Genomic DNA, 24287 nt, shown 5'->3' on the forward strand with positions numbered 1-24287 from the left:
CATCCCTTTTCTGCCTCTTATGGTATGCAGCAAACAGCCCTTCTCCTTCCATGTCCTCTAGTTCTTCTTCAGCAGGCACCGGCACAGGCTGCTCTGTCTCTGCAGCATCTTGCAGGATCAATTCTAAAAATAAAAATAAAAACGTGTCACAACAGCAGAAACAAAAGAGCCCTTATTTCTGATGTTGATGATACTGTTCAAGACTGAAATTTTTTATTATTGTTAAAGTCAGATTAATATCACATTAGATCCTATATCAGATTAAGATCAAATTATTGTACGTTGCATTTAAGTTGCATTGCAAGTCAATAATATTTACCTTTAACTCGTTGTGCCACCTCTGCCTTGATGTCACGGTTGACCAGCACATGGGGCTCAATCCACAGCAGACAAAAGGCTGGATCCAAGGCAGCTGCTTTCAGGTAGACTGTGTCTGAAAAGGGGGCAGTGATCCCTTCTTGAGACTGGGCCATTTTTACATTAATGAAGATCCCAAGAAATCTTTTTTTCAGGGATGCCTGCAGACCTCTGACCAGGCCACTCAGGAAACGAACTTGAGGCTTCAGCTTCTCAAGATGGTGATTGAGGGACAAGATGGATGGAACAACTGCACTGATTGTAATGACTTTCTCCCCCTGTGTCAAATCAGTTGCTTCTCCGAACGGTTTTAAGATGTCCACCAACTCCTTCAGCAGATTCCACTCTCGTGGTGTGAATGACAGTTCTTTATGCCCGGCCTTCTCAAGAACTGCGCAGAGCTTTTGCTGATCACAATGAAGGACTGCTTTTACCTGCCGCAGTGTGGAATTCCACCTCGTGCTCACTGCAGCAGGGATGCCTCTGTGCTCCCCAAATTCACCATCGAAGATGTCTTTAAACGTTGTGCTTGTGTGGAGCAGGGAGCTAAGTTTTGATAACTTGGAGAGAGAAGGACATGCCGCTTTTGTTTCTTTCAAACCGTCTCCCACAACCAGCTGCAATGTGTGTGCAAAACACTGCAGGCGCTGTTTCTTTGCCATAGCAGCATCGACGGTTTGCTGGTCTTCTTGGGTTAAGTCATGCCATAGCTCAGGATCATCAAGATTATCTCCAGCATCTTCATCTTCCTCCTGTTCGCTGGGGAAGCAGACTGTAAATGCCTTGCGCATGTTAGCAGCATTGTCACTAATTATATAGTCCAATTTAGCTTTGATGTTGTATTCATCACATATTGCCTCAAATTGGTCACAGATTCGCTCTGCTGTGTGAGAGCCTTTGAAGCGGTTGCAGGCCAAGAGATTAGTCTTTAGCTGTACCCTCTCTGCATCTCGCTCCATCCAGTGCACAGTGACACCAAGGAATCCCCTCATCTTTCGATCAGACCAAATGTCCACAGTGACTGAAACATGGTCAGTGTTGCTCAATTGAGTTTTTAACTTTGACCGTCTCTCCTCAGCAAGGCTCTCTGTTTTTGTGGTCAGCGTTCGGCGACATACTGGGGTATACTTGCTGTCCAGCACAGCCAGAAAGTGACGAAAGCTCTTATATTCCACAATAGACAGAGGGAAATTGCAATCAATAATCAAGTCAGACAGTATCGCATTGGAGATGGCCTTCTGCTGTGGGTGGGTCAGGCTGTAACGCCCTACACGAGTGTCAAGGAATTGTGAGATTGAAGGCTGTTGTGGTTCATCTACGATGATTTTGTTCATCTGGTATTCTTCATACCTGTAACAGAGAAGAATATGAAACAGATGTCAGAAAATCCTTTACAGCCACACATGTTGTATTTGAAACTACTCTTTACTCATATCAATGTTGTTGTGTTAATATTCATTGCCTATTGTACACTACGGTTTACGATAATACATTTCAGTGTCAGTGTATGCAATATTAAGAATATTTTCACTGCTTCAAAATTCATAAGAAAGCCCTTTCCCTCAAGAAACTGAAGTCATATGCTTTATAGCAGTGGTTTTCAAAGTGGGGACGGGGACCCTTGGGTGCCGCGAGGGGGTTCTAGGGGGGCCATGGCAAGTTGGCATGAAAAGTATAGAAAAACAAAATAATTGAATAAATTAAATAACTAAAGTAAACCAAATTAAACCAAAAATAAGCTAAACAATATTCCCATTAGTTAAGAACTGCACTATAATAATCTATTGCATCTCTGAACATTACTACTATAATCGTTATTATTTTATTATATACTGTATATATCCCAGTGGTGCGCTGCCTCACAGACCTACTGTAGACTACGGTAGCACTCTGTCCATGCGCTGTCTGCTGTTTGGGCATGATATGAAAAGGGAAGGCTAATGGTGGATCTACTGTGACTGTGTTATCATTTTCCTCTTTACAATGTATACGTCTTACTATGTTTCCTGTTGTACTTGGATGGGTTTAGGGATGCACCAACTACATCCGAGTTGTGAAAGGGGGTGCATTCATTGTTTAATTGTGATATTTTGTCTTCAGCGACAGTTCAGCTTAGTTGTGATTAACCAAAATTACATAAACGACCTCAATGAGGCAGCACACCAGCAACTCTGAAACTGAATTCTAAAACGCTTAACGTGAAAAACGCTTAACGTTGCTTAATGCTTAATATACTAAGACAGTAATATTATAAGACCAAACTCTGCAAATATCATATTAATAAAGCATACTATGTACAAAAACTCTGCAAATATCATATTAATAAAGCATACTATGTACAAAACATCAGATGAGCCCAGAATACATAGTAGCCTACATAAGACATGTTAAGCCTTTTCTTATAATGGTTTTCTATGGGAGGAAAACACTTAACGTGTTGTTAAACGTGTTTGCGTTCATATTCTGGCCTCATCTGATGTTTTGTACATTTAGTATACTTTATTAATATGATATTTATAGTTTGGTCTTTTAATATTACTGTCTCAGTATATTAAGACACGTTAAGCCTTTTCTTATAATAGTTTTCTATGGGAGGAAAACGCAACGTGTTATTAAACGTGTTTGCGTTCATATTCTGGGCTCATCTGATGTTTTGTACATAGTATACTTTATTAATATGATATTTACAGAGTTTGGTCTTTTAATAACACTGTCTTAGTACATTAAAGAACGTTAAGCGTTTTTCACGAAAGCGTTTTAGAATGTCCATATAATAGCAGTTCAAAAATCCATATTTTTGTAAGCATGAACCAGCAAGGGAGACGTGCGTTTGTCTCGTTGATACAGTAAATATGCAGCAGCTAGCTAGTAAGTTACGGTACATCCGATAAGGTGCGTAGCATTCGTTCAAAACTTACCTTTCTTTGTGCAACTTCAGGTGTCGAACAAAGTTGGACGTTGTGGCAGCTCCGTCTGTAATCTTCGATCCGCATGTTTTGCAGATTGCAACTCGTTTTTTGTCGACTACCTCGTAATTTCTATAGCCAAACCAAACTATCTTCGGTATCATTTTGACAACTGGCGCGTTGTTGCTTGATGTGCTTCATTGGTTGTCTTGCAATGTGCCTGCTTAGATGCTGTCGAATCAAAACAACGTGGGACTACAGTGATTGGATAACGTGCAGGCAGCGCGCGCTCTCTGTATGCATACAGGTGGATGGTGCACATTTTTTTCACAGATGCAGATAAACGGAGAGCGGCGCGGCCGTGTGAAAATTTTTTTCCCCAGTTTTCATGGGAAGTAGCAAGTCTTCTCGAGTCATAAGGCGCAAGTCCAAGTGAAGTCACGAGTCATTGATGTTAAAGTCCAAGTCGAGTTGCAAGTCTTTGTACATTTTGTCGAGTCGAGTCTGAAGTCATCAAATTCATGACTCGAGTCTGACTCGAGTCTTGGTGTGAGTTGGGTGTTGGTGTGAGTATAGTGTTGGTGTGAGTATAGTGTTGGTGTGAGTTGGGTGTTGGTGTGAGTAGAGTGTTGGTGTGAGTAGAGTGTTGGTGTGAGTAGAGTGTTGGTGTGAGTAGAGTGTTGGTGTGAGTAGAGTGTTGGTGTGAGTATAGTGTTGGTGTGAGTTGGGTGTTGGTGTGAGTTGGGTGTTGGTGTGAGTATAGTGTTGGTGTGAGTAGAGTGTTGGTGTGGGTAGAGTGTTGGTGTGAGTATAGTGTTGGTGTGAGTAGAGTGTTGGTGTGAGTAGAGTGTTGGTGTGAGTAGAGTGTTGGTGTGAGTTGGGTGTTGGTGTGAGTATAGTGTTGGTGAGAGTAGAGTGTTGGTGTGAGTAGAGTGTTGGTGTGAGTAGAGTGTTGGTGTGAGTAGAGTGTTGGTGTGAGTTGGGTGTTGGTGTGAGTTGGGTGTTGGTGTGAGTATAGTTTTGGTGTGAGTTGGGTGTTGGTGTGAGTATAGTGTTGGTGTGAGTAGAGTGTTGGTGTGAGTAGAGTGTTGGTGTGAGTAGAGTGTTGGTGTGAGTAGAGTGTTGGTGGGAGTAGAGTGTTGGTGTGAGTAGAGTGTTGGTGTGAGTAGAGTGTTGGTGTGAGTAGAGTGTTGGTGTGAGTAGAGTGTTGGTGTGAGTAGAGTGTTGGTGTGAGTTGGGTGTTGGTGTGAGTTGGGTGTTGGTGTGAGTATAGTGTTGGTGTGAGTAGAGTGTTGGTGTGAGTAGAGTGTTGGTGTGAGTATAGTGTTGGTGTGAGTAGAGTGTTGGTGTGAGTAGAGCGTTGGTGTGAGTAGAGTGTTGGTGTGAGTAGAGCGTTGGTGTGAGTAGAGTGTTGGTGTGAGTTGGGTGTTGGTGTGAGTATAGTGTTGGTGTGAGTAGAGTGTTGGTGTGAGTTGGGTGTTGGTGTGAGTATAGTGTTGGTGTGAGTAGAGTGTTGGTGTGAGTAGAGTGTTGGTGTGAGTAGAGTGTTGGTGTGAGTTGGGTGTTGGTGTGAGTTGGGTGTTGGTGTGAGTATAGTGTTGGTGTGAGTAGAGTGTTGGTGTGAGTATAGTGTTGGTGTGAGTATAGTGTTGGTGTGAGTTGGGTGTTGGTGTGAGTATAGTGTTGGTGTGAGTATAGTGTTGGTGTGAGTTGGGTGTTGGTGTGAGTAGAGTGTTGGTGTGAGTAGAGTGTTGGTGTGAGTAGAGTGTTGGTGTGAGTAGAGTGTTGGTGTGAGTAGAGTGTTGGTGTGAGTAGAGTGTTGGTGTGAGTATAGTGTTGGTGTGAGTTGGGTGTTGGTGTGAGTTGGGTGTTGGTGTGAGTATAGTGTTGGTATGAGTAGAGTGTTGGTGTGGGTAGAGTGTTGGTGTGAGTATAGTGTTGGTGTGAGTAGAGTGTTGGTGTGAGTAGAGTGTTGGTGTGAGTAGAGTGTTGGTGTGAGTTGGGTGTTGGTGTGAGTATAGTGTTGGTGAGAGTAGAGTGTTGGTAGGGGTAGAGTGTTGGTGTGAGTAGAGTGTTGGTGTGAGTAGAGTGTTGGTGTGAGTAGAGTGTTGGTGTGAGTAGAGTGTTGGTGTGAGTAGAGTGTTGGTGTGAGTATAGTGTTGGTGTGAGTAGAGTGTTGGTGTGAGTATAGTGTTGGTGTGAGTTGGGTGTTGGTGTGAGTTGGGTGTTGGTGTGAGTATAGTGTTGGTATGAGTAGAGTGTTGGTGTGGGTAGAGTGTTGGTGTGAGTATAGTGTTGGTGTGAGTAGAGTGTTGGTGTGAGTTGGGTGTTGGTGTGAGTTGGGTGTTGGTGTGAGTATAGTGTTAGTGTGAGTAGAGTGTTGGTGTGAGTAGAGTGTTGGTGTGAGTAGAGTGTTGGTGTGAGTAGAGTGTTGGTGTGAGTATAGTGTTGGTGTGAGTAGAGTGTTGGTGTGAGTAGAGTGTTGGTGTGAGTAGAGTGTTGGTGTGAGTATAGTGTTGGTGTGAGTAGAGTGTTGGTGTGAGTAGAGTGTTGGTGTGAGTAGAGTGTTGGTGTGAGTAGAGTGTTGGTGTGAGTAGAGTGTTGGTGTGAGTAGAGTGTTGGTGTGAGTATAGTGTTGGTGTGAGTAGAGTGTTGGTGTGAGTAGACGTGTAGACGTGTACCTATGATGAAAATTACAGGCCTCTCTCATCTTTTTAAGTGGGAGAACTTGCACAATTGGTGGCTGACTAAATACTTTTTTCCTCCACTGTAAATAAGTTCAGGAGTAAAAATGTGCTTCACAAGTCACATAATAAGTTGCATGGACTCACTCTGTGTGCAATAATAGTGTTTTCCAATGCCTCGCCAAGAAGAGCACCTATTGGTAGATGGGTATAAAATTCAAAAGCAGACATTGAATATCCCTTTGAGCATGGTGAAGTTATTAATTACACTTCGGATGGTGTATCAGTACACCAAAACATGCATCCTGTTTGCAATAAGGCACTAAAGTAAAACTGCAAAAAATGTGGCAAAGAAATGCATTTTTATGTCCTGAATATGTTTGGGGCAAATCCAACACAACACATCACTGAGTACCACGCTTCATATTTTCAAGTATGGTGGTGGCTGCATCATGTTATGGGTATGCTTGTTATCGGCAAGGACTAGGGAGTTTTTGGGGATAAAAATAAACAGAATAGAGCTAAGCACAGGCAAAATCCTAGAGGAAAACCTGGTTCAGTCTGCTTTTCATCAGACACTGAGAGACAAATTCACCTTTCTGCAGGATAATAACCTAAAACACAAGGCCAAATATACACTGGAGTTGCTTACCAAGACGACATTTTATGTTCCTGAGTGGCCTAGTTATAGTTTTGACTTAAATCGGCTTGAAAATCTATGGCAAGACTTGAAAGTGGCTGTCCAGCAATTATCAACAACCAACTTGACAGAGCTTGAAGAATTTTTTTAATAATAATGTGCAAATATTGTACAATCCAGGTGTTCAAAACTCTTAGAGACTTACCCAGAAAGACTCAGAGCTGTAATCTCTGCCAAGGGTTATTCTAACATGTATTGACTCAGGGGTGTGAATACTTCTATGAATTAGATATTTCTGTATTTAATTATTAATACATTTGCAAACATTTCTAAAAACATGTTTTTACATTGTCATTATGGGGTATTGCGTGTAGATGGGTGAAGAAAAAATAAATGTAATCCATTTTGAATTGAGGCTGTAACGCAACAAAATGTGGAATAAGTCAAGGGTATGAATACTTTCTGAAGGAACTGTAATTACTGTAGTTGATTAAATGTTTGCTTATTTAGTTGTCAGTGTATTTAGATGTACTGTATATTTCTATAAGTGCAGTCCATTACATCTACATGACCAGTCAAAAGTTTGGACACACCTACTCATTCCAGGGTTTTTCTTTATTTTTACTATTTTCTACATTGTAGAATAATAGTGAAGACATCAAAACTATGAAATAACACATGGAATCATGTAGTAACCAAAACAGTGTTAAACAAATCAAAATATATTTTCTATTTGAGATTCTTCAAAGTAGCCACCCTTTGCGTGATGACAGCTTTGCACACTCTTGGCATTCTCTCAATCAGCTTCATGAGGTAGTCACCTGGAATGCATTTCAATTAACAGGTGTGCCTTGTTAAAAGTTAATTTGTGGAATTTCTTTCCTTCTTAATGCGTTTGAGCCGATCAGTTGTGTTGTGACAAGGTAGGGGGGGTATACAGAAGATAGGCCTATTTGGTGAAAGATCAAGTTCATATTATGGCAAGAACAGCTCAAATAAGCAAAGAGAAACGACAGTGAAGGTCAGTCAATGCGGAACATTTCAAGAACCTTTAACGTTCTTCAAGTGCAGTCGCAAAAACCATAGAGCTATGATGAAACTGGCTCTCATGAGGACTGCCACAGGAAAGGAAGACCCAGAGTTACCTCTGCTGCAGAGGAGAAGTTAATTAGAATTACCAGCCTCAGAAATTGCAGCCCAAATAAATGCTTCACAGTGTTTAAGTCACAGACATAGCTCAACATCAACTGTTCAGAAGAGACTGCGTGAGTCAGGCCTTCATGGTCGAATTGCTGCAAAGAAACCACTACTAAAGGAGACCAATAATAAGAAGAGACTTGCTTGGGCCAAGAAACACGAGCAATCGACATTAGACTGGTGGAAATCTGTCCTTTGGTCTATGAGTCCAAATTTGAGATTCTTGGTTCCAACCAATGTGTCTTTGTGAGATGCAGAGTAAGTGAACGGATGATCTCCGCATGTGTGGTTCCCACCGTGAAGCATGGAGAAGGAGGCGTGGGGGTGCTTTGCTGGTGACACTGTCTGTGATTTATTTAGAATTCAAGGCACACTTAACCAGCATGGCTACCACAGCATTCTGCAGCGATACGCCATCCCATCTGGTTTGCGCTTAGTGGGTCTATAATTTGTTTTTCAACAGAACAATGACCCAACACACCAGGCTGTGTAAGGGCTATTTGACCAAGAAGGAGAGTGATGGAGTGCTGCATCAGATGACCTGGCCTCCACAATCACCCGACCTCAACCCAACTGAGATGGTTTGGGATGAGTTGGACCGCAGAGTGAAGGAAATGCAGCCAACAAGTGCTCAGCATATGTGGGAACTCCTTCAAGACTGTTGGAAACGCATTCCAGGTGAAGCTGGTTGAGAGAATGCCAAGAGTGTGCAAAGCTGTCATCAAGGCAAAGGGTGGCTATTTGAAGAATCTCAAATATAAAATATATTTTGATTTGTTTAACACTTTTTTTGGTTACTATAAGATTCCATATGTGTTTTTTCATAGTTTTGATGTCTTCACTATTATTCTACATTGTAGAAAATAGTAAAAATATAGAAAAACCCTTGAATGAGTAGGTGTGTCCAAACCTTTGACTGGTACTGTACCTCTGTCCCTGGCAGGTTGAGTACCAGTGTGACGGGTTCCTGGAGAAGAACAGAGACACTGTCTACGAGGAACAGATTAACATTCTGAAGGCCAGCAAGGTGAGAGCGAATAATATCATTAAACCACCAGCACAACGTCACAGCCATAATAATACTCCTGCTTATTTTCCTATATCATATAGGGGACACTTCCTCCCAAGCTAAACACACTGCCCACGTAACTGGAGAACGCAGGTCACAAAGAAGTCTATTTTTAAGCTCTAACTGATTTAATATCCAACCCTTTGTCCTTTACTGCTTTTATGGACTTCTTTCTTGGAAAAGCAGCACTGTTTGAAGCCTCTTTAAGCAGAAAACTGATTTGGTACAAGCTTTACTTTTACCAAATTAGTTTACTGCTTAAAGAGGCTTCAGTTTTGGGACAGAGTGAAACTACGCAAAACAAGTTACATGATTTAGAAAGTGGCAAGTTGAAAGCATTTCACAGGTTCCTATGCTGGCAAGTATAGCTTCTATCAGATAGTTGTTGTTTAAAGCCAGGCTGACAACTTGACAACACTTAACATGAACCCTACAGTTTAAATCCTACTTTACATTCTAATTTGAAATACATTGAAGGTCAATTAAGCAGTCATATCAACATTCTACTATATTGCAGATGAACTGTCACAATCACAACACACATACACACACACACACACACACACACACACACACACACACTCTCTTTCTGGAGGTCCCCTGACTCCTGCCTCTCCAAGCCAAACTCAAACTGTTTGATAGGAACCTAACTTCAGCTCATGTTCTCTGCATGACCTTTGTGATATAAGCGAAATTGGCTTTCTCAGTAATTTGAATTCAGTTCATTTCAACTTTCACACCCCCACTGCCACTCACTCTCTTTGGGACAAATACCAACTTTAGTTGACTTTGTCTCGTGTTAGTATTCAGCCATTTCTTTTTCTTCCATCTTTTCTCCCTCGCTCCTAATGTCTCCTCAGCATTACTAATGCAACAGGCATTAAGAGCGTGGAAATGAGAGAGAATATTGAGAGGAGAGATTTCATATTTCATGTTCTGTCTAAAAGCATCTCGTCAGTGGAAAGAAATCCATTTTCCATCAGAAAGACACCAAGCTCCATTGAACAGCATGGATAAGTATCAGAAGGATTGAATAGAACAAATACATTTCAGATGCAGTCAAGGTTTCCTGAACAAAAGCAGTGATGAAGACATAGCAGGTCCACCCCTGGGGATTGCAGTCTCAATATTGTAAAATATCATGTACTGCATTTCTGTCTCTACCTGTCATTTCAATTCCCTTTCTAGTGTGAGTTTTGCACCGTAGTTGTCTCTGAGGCCCTAGCTCATTAAACCCTCATATCTAGCTGAGGATGACAGTGACAGAGAAACCTGTCAGCAGTGGGGAGCCTTGGAGGACTCGTGAGGGTCAGGAAACTTCCTCCAGCTGATAATACTTTCCTCAATGGACCATTACTGTAATATATCACAGCCTGAGAGGAGAAGGAGGATGGAGCAAGGAATCTCCTCCATGAATCTTCATAAAATGACCATAAATCCAATCCTACTCGCGGAGAGCTTATTTTCTTTGCAAGGTTATGAAGGAAATATTTTCCTAAAAACTTTAATGTTCATGTCAGAATGAAACACTCTTGGCAAGTTTGGCAGAGAGAAGTATGAGAGAATAGTTATCAGTATGGATAGTGGGACTGGACTGGACCTTATCATTAGTCTCATCACACCAGCCTTATCTGTGACAGGAATATTAATGTGCCATCATCAGTATTCCCTCTGCATCCATCTCTCTCTCTGCCATGATCAGATGTGATGCTGCTGCTTGATTGTTACCCTTCACTGGTTCTGCTGAGGAGATGTGCTTACAGAATGCTCCTTACTGAAGCCTGAACGCTGGTTTGTTGACGTCCCGTCCAGCCGTGCTCTTCGTTACTGTAGTCTCTTCTTTAACACACACAGCTATTTCACTGGATCCTACAGTATAGCACTATACAGTATGTATCTTATGAAAAATATGTTAATAAAGATTTCCCGCCACTTTTGGTGTGGTTTGGGGATTTGATGTTGTTATCCAGCTGTAAAATGGGTTATAATATAATCTGTTTTATTATAAATTGTTTGGATGAAACCCGCTGCTAAACATATGAATGATTAATGTGGTTAACTTGTCCCCCATCTCCCAGTTCCAGCTCGTGGCAGATCTGTTCCAGGACACTAATAAAGACAGCAGCATTTCCACGTCTTCCTCCAGCAAGTCCTCCAGGGTCAACGTGCGGGCGGCCAAACCAACACCCAAAGTCCCCAACAAGGAGCACAGGAAAACTGTGGGCCACCAGGTTAGCATCCCCTCTGACACTATGAGGCCTGAGTTCAATCAACGTGCCTTTGGGCAGGAGTCTGTCTGTGCCATTGTCATAGTCCATTTCTAAAGAGTGTATTCAACCTTTCTATAGAAAGCATTAAGAAAACTTTCTCCATCGTAGATGTGTTTAACTTTGCCTTTGTGGTACTTCTCATCCCCTTCTGTCTGTTTGTTTACTGTAGTTCCGTAGCTCCCTGCAGCTTCTCATGGAGACCCTGAATGCCACCACCCCCCACTATGTGCGTTGCATCAAGCCTAATGATGAGAAGGAGGCATTCTCGTGAGTAAATATTCTTACCTCGACTGTCTTCCCTAATCAGATCTATAAGCCTGTGGTCTCCCACAGCTTAAGAAACATGTGGTACGGTCATAGTGAGGTCATATCTGCTTATATAAGAGAACTCTAATGAACATGCATGTAGTCAGGTGGAAAGACAATCAGGAGAGAGTACTGTGTGGGAGAGACAGAGAGACATCACCTGGGTGTACATGCTGTGTTTATTCTTTGGTTGCCTTGGCCCTTGTGTAGCCTGAGGTACGGATTCTGTCTCTCTTGTTGAGTAACTCTCAAGTCCCCTTCAGCACTGTGCAAACTCTGGGGTGGCAGGTAGCCTAACAGTTAGAGAGTTAAGCCAGTAAACGGAGGGTTGTTAGTTTGAATCCCGGGTCCGACGGGAAAAATCTGGCGGTAAGTGAGCTAGCAACCAGAGGGTAGCTGGTATCAAATCCTAGGTGCCATTGCCTGCCGTTCTGCCCTTGAGCAAGGCAATAAACCCCCCATAACAACTGCTCCATGGGCACCCAGTGTGTCAGCCCCCTTCTCCAACCTATGTATGTGTGTCTTTCGGAGGGGTTGGGATAAATCTGAAGTTACATTTTGGTTGGACCTTTGTACAATTTACGAATAAAGTGATGTTAATCTTAATTGTAGACTAGGCTAAATAATATTACCACGAGTAGAACCGCTTCATGCTGTTCACAGCGTGGTAGCCACTGGACCAAAACAGCAGAGAAGTTGAGCGTCATGCTTCAATGCTCTTAGTTGTTGCGGAAATTGACCCACTGCTGTTTTCTTTCTGCATCTATGTCAAATCGCTGAGTCTACCTTAATCTTAATCATAAATATTTATCTTGCTCACACTGGCACAACCATGTTGACTATTACCGGAAACTCTCATCCAAAATAAAAACTATATTTCTCAATAAACAAGAATGGGACATTTAAACCAGCACACTAGATATTTGAGAACTACTTTTTGAAGTAGAGAACTACTATATTTGAAACTAAATTGAACAAATGCAATGACCAATGCAAGATGGGATGTTGTCAATTCAGATTCTCACAGGCTTTTGTTTTTAAAGGTTGATTTAGGAAGTGTATCTGTCTTACACAGCACACATTGTAGATGTAGAGTGTTTACTTCAGAAAAACAGGAAAGAAGCAGAGGTCAGGTTATGTTGGCATCGTCTTGACGCATTCTTTAGCATTTACATTTTAGCACAAGGGCCTCTTCAAGGGCCTCTAAATCTAATGGTGTGCCTGCGTGAGTCACATGCTGTGGCTGGACTGTAGCAAACGTACTGAAGGCTGTATGTAAGGACACACAGTCAGTCTTCCCAGGCAGCACATAGCCGACTAACATTCACATCCTCTCATGTCTACCTAATGGAGATGTGCACAATGCTGAAAGAGAAGTTTAAGCTCAGGTAGGAAGAGAGAAACAGCCTTTACTTGTCTGTGTATTGTAACTAACCCTCTTCCCAGAATGCAAGTGGGTTTTCATTGTGATGGGGGAACAATCTAGAAACTTTGTATAAGTGTTTGCTGCCATACTGTGTAAAACCGTGTTGCCGATCTTGCCAAGCCATCTTGTCATGAGGACCACAATGGAAATAAGTCTGACTTTATTGTGTTATCCTCCATGATTTTACTCATTTACGTCTATGTATTTTTCAAGTTTGTTTTTTAAATGGTTGAATGAATAAACCTAAACTGAAAACAAAACTTATTTTGTCCCTGTCTTTGTTGCAGGTTTGAGTCTAGGAGAGCTGTGCAGCAACTGAGGGCATGTGGAGTCCTAGAGACCATCCGCATCAGTGCTGCTGGGTACCCATCAAGGTAAGATGCTTCTCATACACTACTGTTATATGGGAGGGCACGCTCTCTGCTGTGTGCAATAGGTTGTGGAATCACAGAAATTAGATGTAGTCCTGTGTGGGTCAGTTGGTAGAGCATGGCGCTTGCAACACCAAGACGTATGGGTTTGATTCCCGCTGGGGCCACCCCCAAAAAATATGCACGCAAGGCTGTAAGTCGATTTGGATAAAAGTGTCTGCTAAATGGCATATATTATTATGATTATTATGATTATTATTATGATTATTATTATTATTCTATTATATATTACAATAGAATAGAATGTGATTGTTAAGGGTCTCCACTGTGATGTAATGGGCTTTCTCGATCTCCTAAGCAGAGGTGAAATTGAATTCCTTCTCTCCTGAGATGCATGCTGAGGGAGAACAGGAGGAGAGCAATTTTACTAAGCTAGCATATGGAGTTGTTTTAAGATGGTCATACCATGGATCATTTAGATATTTGATTTGGAATTTTAGGACACGCATAGGTATCAAAGATACATATTGAAAAATGATTAGATAAAATATTGAATTTGGCCTTTACTACTATAGCCTATAGAAACGCATTGACTGGGTGATCTGAAAAGTCATAGACAATCGATCAATAATATAATAATACTTTTAGCAAAAATGTTTATTTTCAATTTACAATCTGTAGAAAAATGAGAATAGAAAGGTTCAGAACTTTTGTAAAACATCAATGTACAGTTGAAAAATATATGGCAAATAGAAATCCAATATGGATGGTGTTAAGAGATAGATGGGTGGTGTTGAATGGAGTTGAAGGATGGGACTAATAACAACTAATAACAACAAGTTAACTAATGTGAAGCATACTGTGTCCATAATAAGTATATAGGTTATAGGTTGAGAGTTTTTGTGAAAGAGCACAGTTAGAAAGATATGGCATATAGAAGCAAACCGGATGGACATCATGAAAATGATCGGATAGGTTGAGGGTAGAGGAAGTTCAGGAGTAAAAACAAACAAAATAGAATTATTGTAAAATTGACTGTGTCCATAAAATGTATATAGTATGCATGGGCTGGAAGTAGAGGCCTAAGCATTGTTGTTCACTAGTTTACTCCAATTAGGGAAGGGGTGGTGGGGTTGGAAAGTAATAAAGGGATTCTTTTTTTTTTTTAAGGATATGTATATATATTATTATTATATATATATTTTTTTGTCATTTAGCAGACGCTCTTATCCAGAGCGACTTACAGGAGCAATTAGGGTTAAGTGCCTTGCTCAAGGGCACATCGACAGATTTTTCACCTAGTCAGCTCGGGGATTAGAACCTGCGACCTTTCGGTTACCGGCACAACGCTCTTAACCACTATATGTATGTATACAGTTCTCCCCACTGTATACATACATACAGTGGGGAGAACAAGTATTTGATACACTGCCGATTTTGCAGGTTTTCCTACTTACAAAGCATGTAGAGGTCTGTAATTTTTATCATAGGTACACTTCAACTGTGAGAGACGGAATCTAAAACAAAAATCCAGAAAATCACATTGTATGATTTTTAAGTAATTAATTTGCATTTTATTGCATGACATAAGTATTTGATACATCAGAAAAGCAGAACTTAATATTTGGTACAGAAACCTTTGTTTGCAATTACAGAGATCATACGTTTCCTGTAGGTCTTGACCAGGTTTGCACACACTGCAGCAGGGATTTTGGCCCACTCCTCCATACAGACCTTCTCCAGATCCTTCAGGTTTCGGGGCTGTAGCTGGGCAATACGGACTTTCAGCTCCCTCCAAAGATTTTCTATTGGGTTCAGGTCTGGAGACTGGCTAGGCCACTCCAGGACCTTGAGATGCTTCTTACGGAGCCAATCCTTAGTTGCCCTGGCTGTGTGTTTCGGGTCATTGTCATGCTGGAAGACCCAGCCACGACCCATCTTCAATGCTCTTACTGAGGGAAGGAGGTTGTTGGCCAAGATCTCGCGATACATGGCCCCATCCATTCTCCCCTCAATACGGTGCAGTCGTCCTGTCCCCTTTGAAGAAAAGCATCCCCAAAGAATGATGTTTCCACCTCCATGCTTCACGGTTGGGATGGTGTTCTTGGGGTTGTACTCATCCTTCTTCTCCATTCAAACACGGCAAGTGGAGATTAGACCAAAAAGCTCTATTTTTGTCTCATCAGACCACATGACCTTCTCCCATTCCTCCTCTGGATCATCCAGATGGTCATTGGCAAACTTCAGACGGGCCTGGACATGCGCTGGCTTGAGCAGGGGGACCTTGCGTGCGCTGCAGGATTTTAATCCATAACGGCGTAGTGTGTTGCTAATGGTTTTCTTTGAGACTGTGGTCCCAGCTCTCTTCAGGTCATTGACCAGGTCCTGCCGTGTAGTTCTGGGCTGATCCCTCACCTTCCTCATGATCATTGATGCCCCACGAGGTGAGATCTTGCATGGAGCCCCAGACCGAGGGGGATTGACCGTCATCTTGAACTTCTTCCATTTTCTAATAATTGCGCCAACAGTTGTTGCCTTCTAACCAAGCTGCTTGCCTATTGTCCTGTAGCCCATCCCAGCCTTGTGCAGGTCTACAATTTTATCCCTGATGTCCTTACACAGCTCTCTGGTCTTGGCCATTGTGGAGAGGTTGGAGTCTGTTTGATTGAGTGTGTGGACAGGTGTCTTTTATACAGGTAACGAGTTCAAACAGGTGCAGTTAATACAGGTAATGAGTGGAGAACAGGAGGGCTACTTAAAGAAAAACTAACAGGTCTGTGAGAGCCGGAATTCTTACTGGTTGGTAGGTGATCAAATACTTATGTCATGCAATAAAATGCAAATTCATTACTTAAAAATCATACAATGTGATTTTCTGGATTTTTGTTTTAGATTCCGTCTCTCACAGTTGAAGTGTACCTATGATAAAAATTACAGACCTCTACATGCTTTGTAAGTAGGAAAACCTGCAAAATCGGCAGTATATCAAATACTTGTTCTCCCCACTGTATATATATGGGGGATTGGAAGTGATGCAGACAATTACATTGATGGAAGTTACAATCTATCTGCAATATTAAAGCTGATCTACCTCCTAAAAAAAAAAGAGAAAAAAAGACGTTCATAAATGGCAAAACAGACAGTGACAAAATAAATCATAAGGAATAAGGTTTTGAAGTGTCTGTCCTATTTCTAGAAGTTATAAGAAAGCTCAGGAAATATATACATTTTTTGGACACACATTTAACCCCTTTTTTTGTTGGTACAAAACTACTTCCATACTTTCATTAATTATTTTAACCAGTACCGGGTTACCTTCAGATGAGTCCCGTGACACTTGTGGGGGGTTGTAGATCAAAACGGGGAACACCCTCATGTTGGTGAGAGTCTCATCTTTCCATAGAGTGGTCACATAGTTTTATAGTTTGTAGGCCAAACCGTTCTGACGTTTTTGGGAGAAGACCGATTTTCAGGATGTTTCCTGGTCTGACAAACAGTGCTGTAGCTCTGCCACTTTCCACAGCAGATGAGGAAGGCAGACACAGACGGATGCGGTGGATTGAGACGCAGCCCATACAAAAAAAAAACATCTCTATCTTAGACAGATTTTGATGGTGTTTTTATTATGTTAATTCGATTTTGACACACAGGTGCGTCAATCGACTCCTAAGGATTTTAAAACAGGTATTTTTCGGATATATTTGTGGTTTGTTTCTTTGACCTGATTCTCACCCTGTCCTATGTGATTCCAGGTGGACGTACCCAGACTTCTTCAACAGATACAGAGTCCTCATGAAGAAATCAGATATGACCATAGGAGACAAGAAGCTGGTGTGTAGGAACCTGCTGGAGACCCTGGTCAAGGTAAGAAAGAGTTGTTTCAGCCCTAAAGCCCCAAGCAAGATGGGAGAGGAAATGTACGAATAGATAGGAACTTGTTTTTCGTCGGAAGGTATCTCTTTTGGATTACTTTTGTTCCTCCCCTGGTTGAAGGATGTTGTTCTTTTCAACAGAGCTGCCTAACTCCTTCAGGAGCCGTCCATTGTTACATTATTGAACCTACTGCATGTCTGTTCTGATACAGTACATGTTAACTTTTCCATTGTTGGGAGGAAACAGCCTTGAATGTATAACCTGGGGAGTAACAGAGCTGTGGTCTCTAGGAATGGTGGAGAATTCAGTATGCACAGTCTGGGAGGTTTTCTCCAGTGGTGGAAAAAGTACCCAATTGTCTTACTTGAGTAAAAGTAAAGATACCTTAATAGAAAGTTACTCAAGTAAAAGTGAAAGTCAGCCAGTAAAATACTACTTGAGTAAAAGTCAAAAGGTATTTGGTTTTAAATATACTTAAGTATGAAAAGTAAATGTAATTGCTAAGAAATACTTAAGTATCAAAAGTAAAAGTATAAATCATTTAGAATTCCTATTATTTAGCAAAGCAGACAGCACAATTGTCTTGTTTTTTTAATTTTCAGATAGCCAGGGGCACACTCCAACACTCAGACATTATTTACAAAAGATGCATGTGTGTTTAGTGAGTCCGCCAGACCAGAGGCAGTAGGGATGACCACGTGTTCTCTTGATAAGTGCGTGAATTGGACTATTTTCCTGTCCTGCTAAGCATTAAAAATGTAATGAGTACTTTGGTTGTCAGGGAAAATGTATGGAGTAAAAAGTACAATAATTTCTTTAGGAATGTAGTGAAGTAAAAGTTGTCAAAAATATAAATAGTGAAGTACAGATACCCAAAAAAACTACTTAAAAGTACTTTTACTTAAGTACTTTACACCACTGGTTTTCTCTTGGTTTCTTGCTTCTCTCCATCTCTGTACATGAGCAAGAGTATATGGAGTTTATTCATGTTAATACATTATTACTGGAATATAATTTTTAGAAGCTTTGGACAGTATTTAATGGATTTCTTAGCGGGGTGGAAACGAATTAACCTCGTGTTTGATCATGCCCACTGAAGTAACTGCCTTGATGCTCAATTGATCGAACTGAAGTTCCATTTAACCAAATGAATTAATAGAAACAAAATGGACACGTCTTTCTCTCTCACCAGGACCCAGACAAGTTCCAGTTTGGTAAGACCAAGATCTTCTTTAGAGCGGGCCAAGTGGCCTACCTGGAGAAGCTGAGGGCAGACAAGTTCCGCTCCGCCTGCATCAAGATCCAGAAGACGGTGCGAGGCTGGCTGCAGAGGGTCCGCTACCAGAAGATCCGGAAGTCTGCCATCAACCTGCAGAGATATGGCCGTGGTTACATGGCCCGCAGGTGAGAGGAGAAACACTACGTTCTGTTACACTAACAAAGCAGCCGGTCAATTCAATTCAAATAATTGTATTTTTCTTGATAAATCAGTTCTTGATAAATCAGTTGACAAATCAGTTCTTGATAAATGAGTTATTGATAAATCAGCTCTTGATAAATCAGTTCTTGATAAATCAGTTCCTGATAAATCACCCAGTGTCATGAATCACTTATCCCAAATCGTTTAGTCAGTATCAGTGGCAGTGTTGTAAATTCTTTCCTCCTCTTTTTGCCGTCTGTCTCAGGTATGCGGAGCAGCTGCGTCTAACCCGCGCTACTCTAATCTGCCAGAAGCAGTATCGTATGGTCAGAGAGCGGAGGGACTATCTGAGAGTGAGACAGGCTGTTGTCACCATCCAGGCCTTTACCAGGGGCATGTTAACGCGCAGGATCTTCCAGGAGGTACTACAACCACAACACTACCTGTCATGTAACTGGCTCACCTTTTCATCTTCTCTTTCCTGGGTTTTGTATAGGGCAATTCCACGGTAACAGATTTTTCACTTTAAAATGTATACCAAACAAAAACCTATGATTGCAAAGTTAAACTAATCATACAACTCTTTGCACAAGGACTACTTTAAAAAAGTGTCGACTGACAATTTTACCAAAACAGATTTTCTTGAAGAACAGTGCAGATGCACAGTTTGGTAACAGAATGACAGTTTGTTGAAATGTATTATCTCTATCAGGAGTAAAGAGTTCCCTGAGAAGATGCCTCAGTGTTGGACTTGTTGTCCTGTTTGTGTGTCTGGAACATTGGAGACTAAGTGCCTCCGATTTGAAATGGAATGTGATCAGGCGGACCTTGCATAAATGCTGCCTTCTATGGTGCCTTCTCAGATACACTAGATTCCCTTTGGATTGAGATCTCTAGAATTTCCCCGACTGGGAATTCTGGAGTTACCTACATATTTCCCATCACATTGATTGTACGGGATAATAAATGGTTCCTTGTCTTTGATATCTACCTCCCTTCTCCACCTCCCCAGTTCCTTCTGCACCACAAAGCCATGATCATCCAGAAGCATGTCCGAGGCTGGCTCACCAAGAGGAAGTTCAGGCGGGCACAGAACGCCGCCATCACCATCCAGTGTGCCTACCGCCGCATGCGTGCCAAGCGTGAGCTGAAACAGCTGAAGATTGAAGCGAGGTCCGCACAACATCTGAAGAAGCTCAACTCGGGCATGGAGAACAAGATCGTCCAGCTGCAGAGGAAGATGGATGACCAGGTACAGTCAAAGTCACATGGTTCTGACCCATGACACTTTATAGGAGTACACTGTTCTGTAAGGCTAGTAGCCTACACAATGAGTGCCATTACATTTACATTTTAGTCATTTAGCAGACGCTCTTATCCAGAGCGACTTACAGTTAGTAAGTGCATACATTTTTTCATACTGGCCCCCCCGTGGGAATCGAACCCACAACCCTGGCGTTGCAAACGCCATGCTCTACCAACTGAGCTACACGGGACTGCCATAATGCAAAGACGGGTCAATGAAAGGACAATATTTTGACACGATATTCATTTCCATTTGCAGTCATATTTTGGCACAGCTAAAACGTTTAGCTAGACTAAACGCTCTGTAAATTATGTTAAAAAGTGATTGATTTGAAATTGATGTCCCATAGTAGTAACCAGAGCTCTCTCTCCTGTCTCACTGTTTAGACCAATGATCTGAAGACTCAGAATGAGCAGCTGGTTGTGGCCAAAGCCTCCCTGGGCTCAGAGGTGAACAAGCTGCAGAAGGAGCTGGAGATTATGCGCAGTCGCCAGGGAGACGGCAGTCAGCTGACCTCTCTTCAAGAGGAGCTGGAGAAGCTGAGGGCGGAGCTCCAGGAAGCACACACCCACAGGAAGAAGCTGGAGGAGGAGCACAGCAGCGAGAAGATGGGACTGGAACAGGTGAGCTGTCAATCACTAAAGGGGCAAAAGTTAATTTTCCTTTTACAAGGCTGTCACTTGGGATTTTGTATGCTGTTAAAAAATAGTTGAGAGCAATCCTCTGCATCCATATGAACTAGGATAAATGGCGGCTGGACAGTACCTCAAGCTAGGACAGACTTTTTTTATATTTAGCAGACAGGTTGCCATATTTCTCTGTCCATTTACATCATTCAGAGTTATTGGAGTACTGAACCTTGTATGTTTTTCAACGTCCTTCTTTTGAATGAATAAAATATTGTCTGAAATGCGTTGGTGAAAACAGCCGTTAAGTGCCTGAGTAACTACAGAAAATGCTTGTAGCAGCGTTTTTACTGAATGTAAAACACCTGATTCTCAAGGGATTTCCTATAACAATCTCACAATGGATTTAACTGGACTGTATCAGTGTTCTCCTACTGACCTGAAAGTGATACAATGCATATATTTTTGTATTGTTTTGGCCTCCTGACAGGAATTAGGAAAGTCATTGTTATGTACATTGGGTGTGGGCTTTTGCAGTGCCCCAGTGGTAATAGATACCCCTCTTTGGCCCTTTGATTCTCTCCAAGTCGGCCATTTTGTCACAATGCAGGGGCTGTCCCTGGCTCTCTAGCTCTGTCTGACATCACTATGAGAGCCTCACATACAGTAACTACCGATTTTTATAGTCACTTAAAGAGAAACGAAATAGACCTTTAGCTCACCTGTAGAGGGCCTTTAAAGTATGGAGCATCTATCGTGTTTCAAGGTTCCACACGGATTGAAGAAGCAAATGAAAATAGATCAAACAAAATAAATTGCTCTTGAACTTGTGCTCACGGCCACCCAGCTCCTTCTAATGTCTCTATTTCTTTATTTTATTCCTGCTCTTGTTCTTTTTTCTTTTTCTTAGAGAGTGGTGGAGCTGGAGAGGGAGAATTCTATGCTGAAGAGTGAAAAGGAGGAGATGAACCGAAGGATTCTGCGCCACTCCAAGAGCACAGAAGGTGAGTGCTTTTTAGATCTCCTACACTCTCCAAACCCCTAAAAGGGAAACGATAGCACTACAGTGATTTACAGGAGTGGTTGAAGGTAAAACGGTAGACTCACAGTTAGCCCTGCAGTCTGCTAACCCTGCCCTGTGGGGAGGGACGGCTTGCTTCCCCACACAAGAGGGGTTTCTGTTTGGAAGTAGGATGAGAGAAGCAGAAACTGCATCAAGTTACGCAGCAGCAATGTGAGACATTACTTTTAGTCAGCCATTGTTTAGCACTGGGTGCACGTGGGGAAGTGTCACCTATTATCTTTGAACTATGTATCTGTATATGTGCTAAATCTAAAGTCAGGATGTATAGGTAGACTATTGGTTATTAATTTTAAATCCTTTTGTCAATGGGCTTATTTTTGTCAATAAGAAGTCACTTATGGTTTACAGCATCATCATTTCTGAACATTACCACTGCTCTGTTATCTGAAGGCCATGTGCAATACTTCAACCAGGAGGTTTCATCACTGAGCAGTTAATAAAAGGAGATCATTTTACATAATAATGTCACCAGCCACCAGCCAGTCTTCTCTGGTGAAATTGAAATAGCTAGCCAGAGGCAGAGTAGAGTTATTGGTATAATCTGCTCTCTTTATCTGCAGTGTTACTATAGGGTTCTCTGGGGTCCCCTTGGGATGAGCGCTAGCACTGTGTACTTCAACATTATTGTGATTTTTCTTTTCTACTGCCAGAAAGAGCAACATGTTGTCCAGGCTGGTGTAATAATATGGAGCTAGGGATGTCTGGGCGGCAGGTAGCCTAGCGGTTAAGAGCGCTGTGCCAGTAAAGCTTATTTCTCTCAAATTGTGTGCACAAATTTGTTTACATCCCTGTTTGTGAGCATTTCTCCTTTGCCAAGATAATCCATCCACCTGACAGGTGTGGCATATCAAGAAGCTAATTAAACAGCATGATCATTACACAGGTGCACCTTGTGCTGAGGACAATAAAAGGCCATTCTAAAATGTGCAGTTTCAAATCAAATCAAATTTTATTGGTCACATACACATATTTAGCAGATGTTATTGCGGGTGTAGCGAAATGCTTGTGTTCCTAGCTCCAACAGTGCAGTAGTATCTAACAATTCACAGCAATACACACACATCTAAAAGTAAAAGAATGGAATTAAGAAATATAGAAATATTAGGACGAGCAATGTCGGAGTGGCATTGACTAAAATACAGTAGAAAAGAATACAGTATATACATATGAGATGAGATTAGTAAACAGTGACTAGTGTTCCATTATTAAAGTGGCCAGTGATTCCATGTCTATGTATATACAGTGAGGGAAAAAAGTATTTGATCCCCTGCTGATTTTGTACGTTTGCCCACTGACAAAGAAATTATCAATCTATAATTTTAATGGTAGGTTTATTTGAACAGTAAGAGACAGAATAACAACAAAAAAATCCAGAAAAACGCATGTCAAAAATGTTTTTAATGTTAATGAGGGAAATAAGTATTTGACCCCTCTCCAAAACATGACTTAGTACTTGGTGGCAAAACCCTTGTTGGCAATCACAGAGGTCAGACGTTTCTTGTAGTTGGCCACCAGGTTTGCACACATCTCAGGAGGGATTTTGTCCCACTCCTCTTTGCAGATCTTCTCCAAGTCATTAAGGTTTCGAGGCTGACGTTTGGCAACTCGAACCTTCAGCTCCCTCCACAGATTTTCCATGGGATTAAGGTCTGGAGACTGGCTAGGCCACTCCAGGACCTTAATGTGCTTCTTCTTGAGCCACTCCTTTGTTGCCTTGGCCATGTGTTTTGGGTCATTGTCATGCTGGAATACCCATCCATGACCCATTTTCAATGCCCTGGCTGAGGGAAGGAGGTTCTCACCCAAGATTTGACGGTACATGGCCCCGTCCATCGTCCCTTTGATGCGGTGAAGTTGTCCTGTCCCCTTAGCAGAAAAATACCCCCAAAGCATAATGTTTCCACCTCCATGTTTGACGGTGGGGATGGTGTTCTTGGGGTCATAGGCAGCATTTCTCCTCCTCCTGGTCTCATCTGACCACAACACTTTCACCCAGTTCTCCTCTGAATCATTCAGATGTTCATTGGCAAACTTCAGATGGGCATGTATATGTGCTTTCTTGAGCAGGGGGACCTTGCGGGCGCTGCAGGATTTCAGTCCTTCACGGCATGGTGTGTTACCAATTATTTTATTGGTGACTATGGTCCCAGCTGCCTTGAGATCATTGACAAGATCCTCCCGTGTAGTTCTGGGCTGATTCCTCACCGTTCTCATGATCATTGCAACTCCATGAGGTGAGATCTTGCATGGAGCCCCAGGCCGAGGGAGATTGACAGTTATTTTGTGTTTCTTCCATTTGCGAATAATCGCACCAACTGTTGTCACCTTCTCACCAAGCTGCTTGGCGATGGTCTTGTAGCCCATTCCAGCCTTGTGTAGGTCTACAATCTTGTCCCTGACATCATTGGAGAGCTCTTTGGTCTTGGCCATGGTGGAGAGTTTGGAATCTGATTGATTGATTGCTTCTGTGGACAGGTGTCTTTTATACAGGTAACAAACTGAGATTAGGAGCACTCCCTTTAAGAGTGTGGTCCTAATCTCAGCTCGTTACCTGTATAAAAGACACGTGGGAGACAGAAATCTTTCTGATTGAGAGGGGGTCAAATACGTATTTCCCTCATTCAAATGCAAATCAATTTATAACATTTTTCACGTGCGTTTTTCTGGATTTTTTTGTTGTTATTTTGTCTCTCACTGTTCAAATAAACCTACCATTAAAATTATAGACTGATCATTTCGTTGGCAGTGGGCA

At 41.9% G+C, this 24287-nt stretch overlaps 1 protein-coding gene across 1 annotated transcript in view; it reads left to right on the top strand.

The window, feature by feature from the left end:
• The window catches only part of LOC311136593 (unconventional myosin-Vb-like), an 89584-nt gene that overhangs the window by 45531 nt on the left and 19766 nt on the right, over positions 1-24287 (top strand). The window contains exons 14-23 of the mRNA XM_084170782.1: positions 8728-8811; positions 10932-11084; positions 11293-11390; positions 13143-13229; positions 16979-17090; positions 18292-18503; positions 18785-18941; positions 19532-19771; positions 20212-20448; positions 21362-21455. Coding sequence (XP_084026908.1) covers positions 8728-8811; positions 10932-11084; positions 11293-11390; positions 13143-13229; positions 16979-17090; positions 18292-18503; positions 18785-18941; positions 19532-19771; positions 20212-20448; positions 21362-21455 — 1474 coding nt within the window. The remainder of the gene's footprint in view (positions 1-8727; positions 8812-10931; positions 11085-11292; positions 11391-13142; positions 13230-16978; positions 17091-18291; positions 18504-18784; positions 18942-19531; positions 19772-20211; positions 20449-21361; positions 21456-24287) is intronic.

Source organism: Coregonus lavaretus (genome assembly GCF_964263955.1).
Source record: "Coregonus lavaretus genome assembly, chromosome: 10".
Classification (NCBI taxonomy): domain Eukaryota; kingdom Metazoa; phylum Chordata; class Actinopteri; order Salmoniformes; family Salmonidae; genus Coregonus; species Coregonus lavaretus.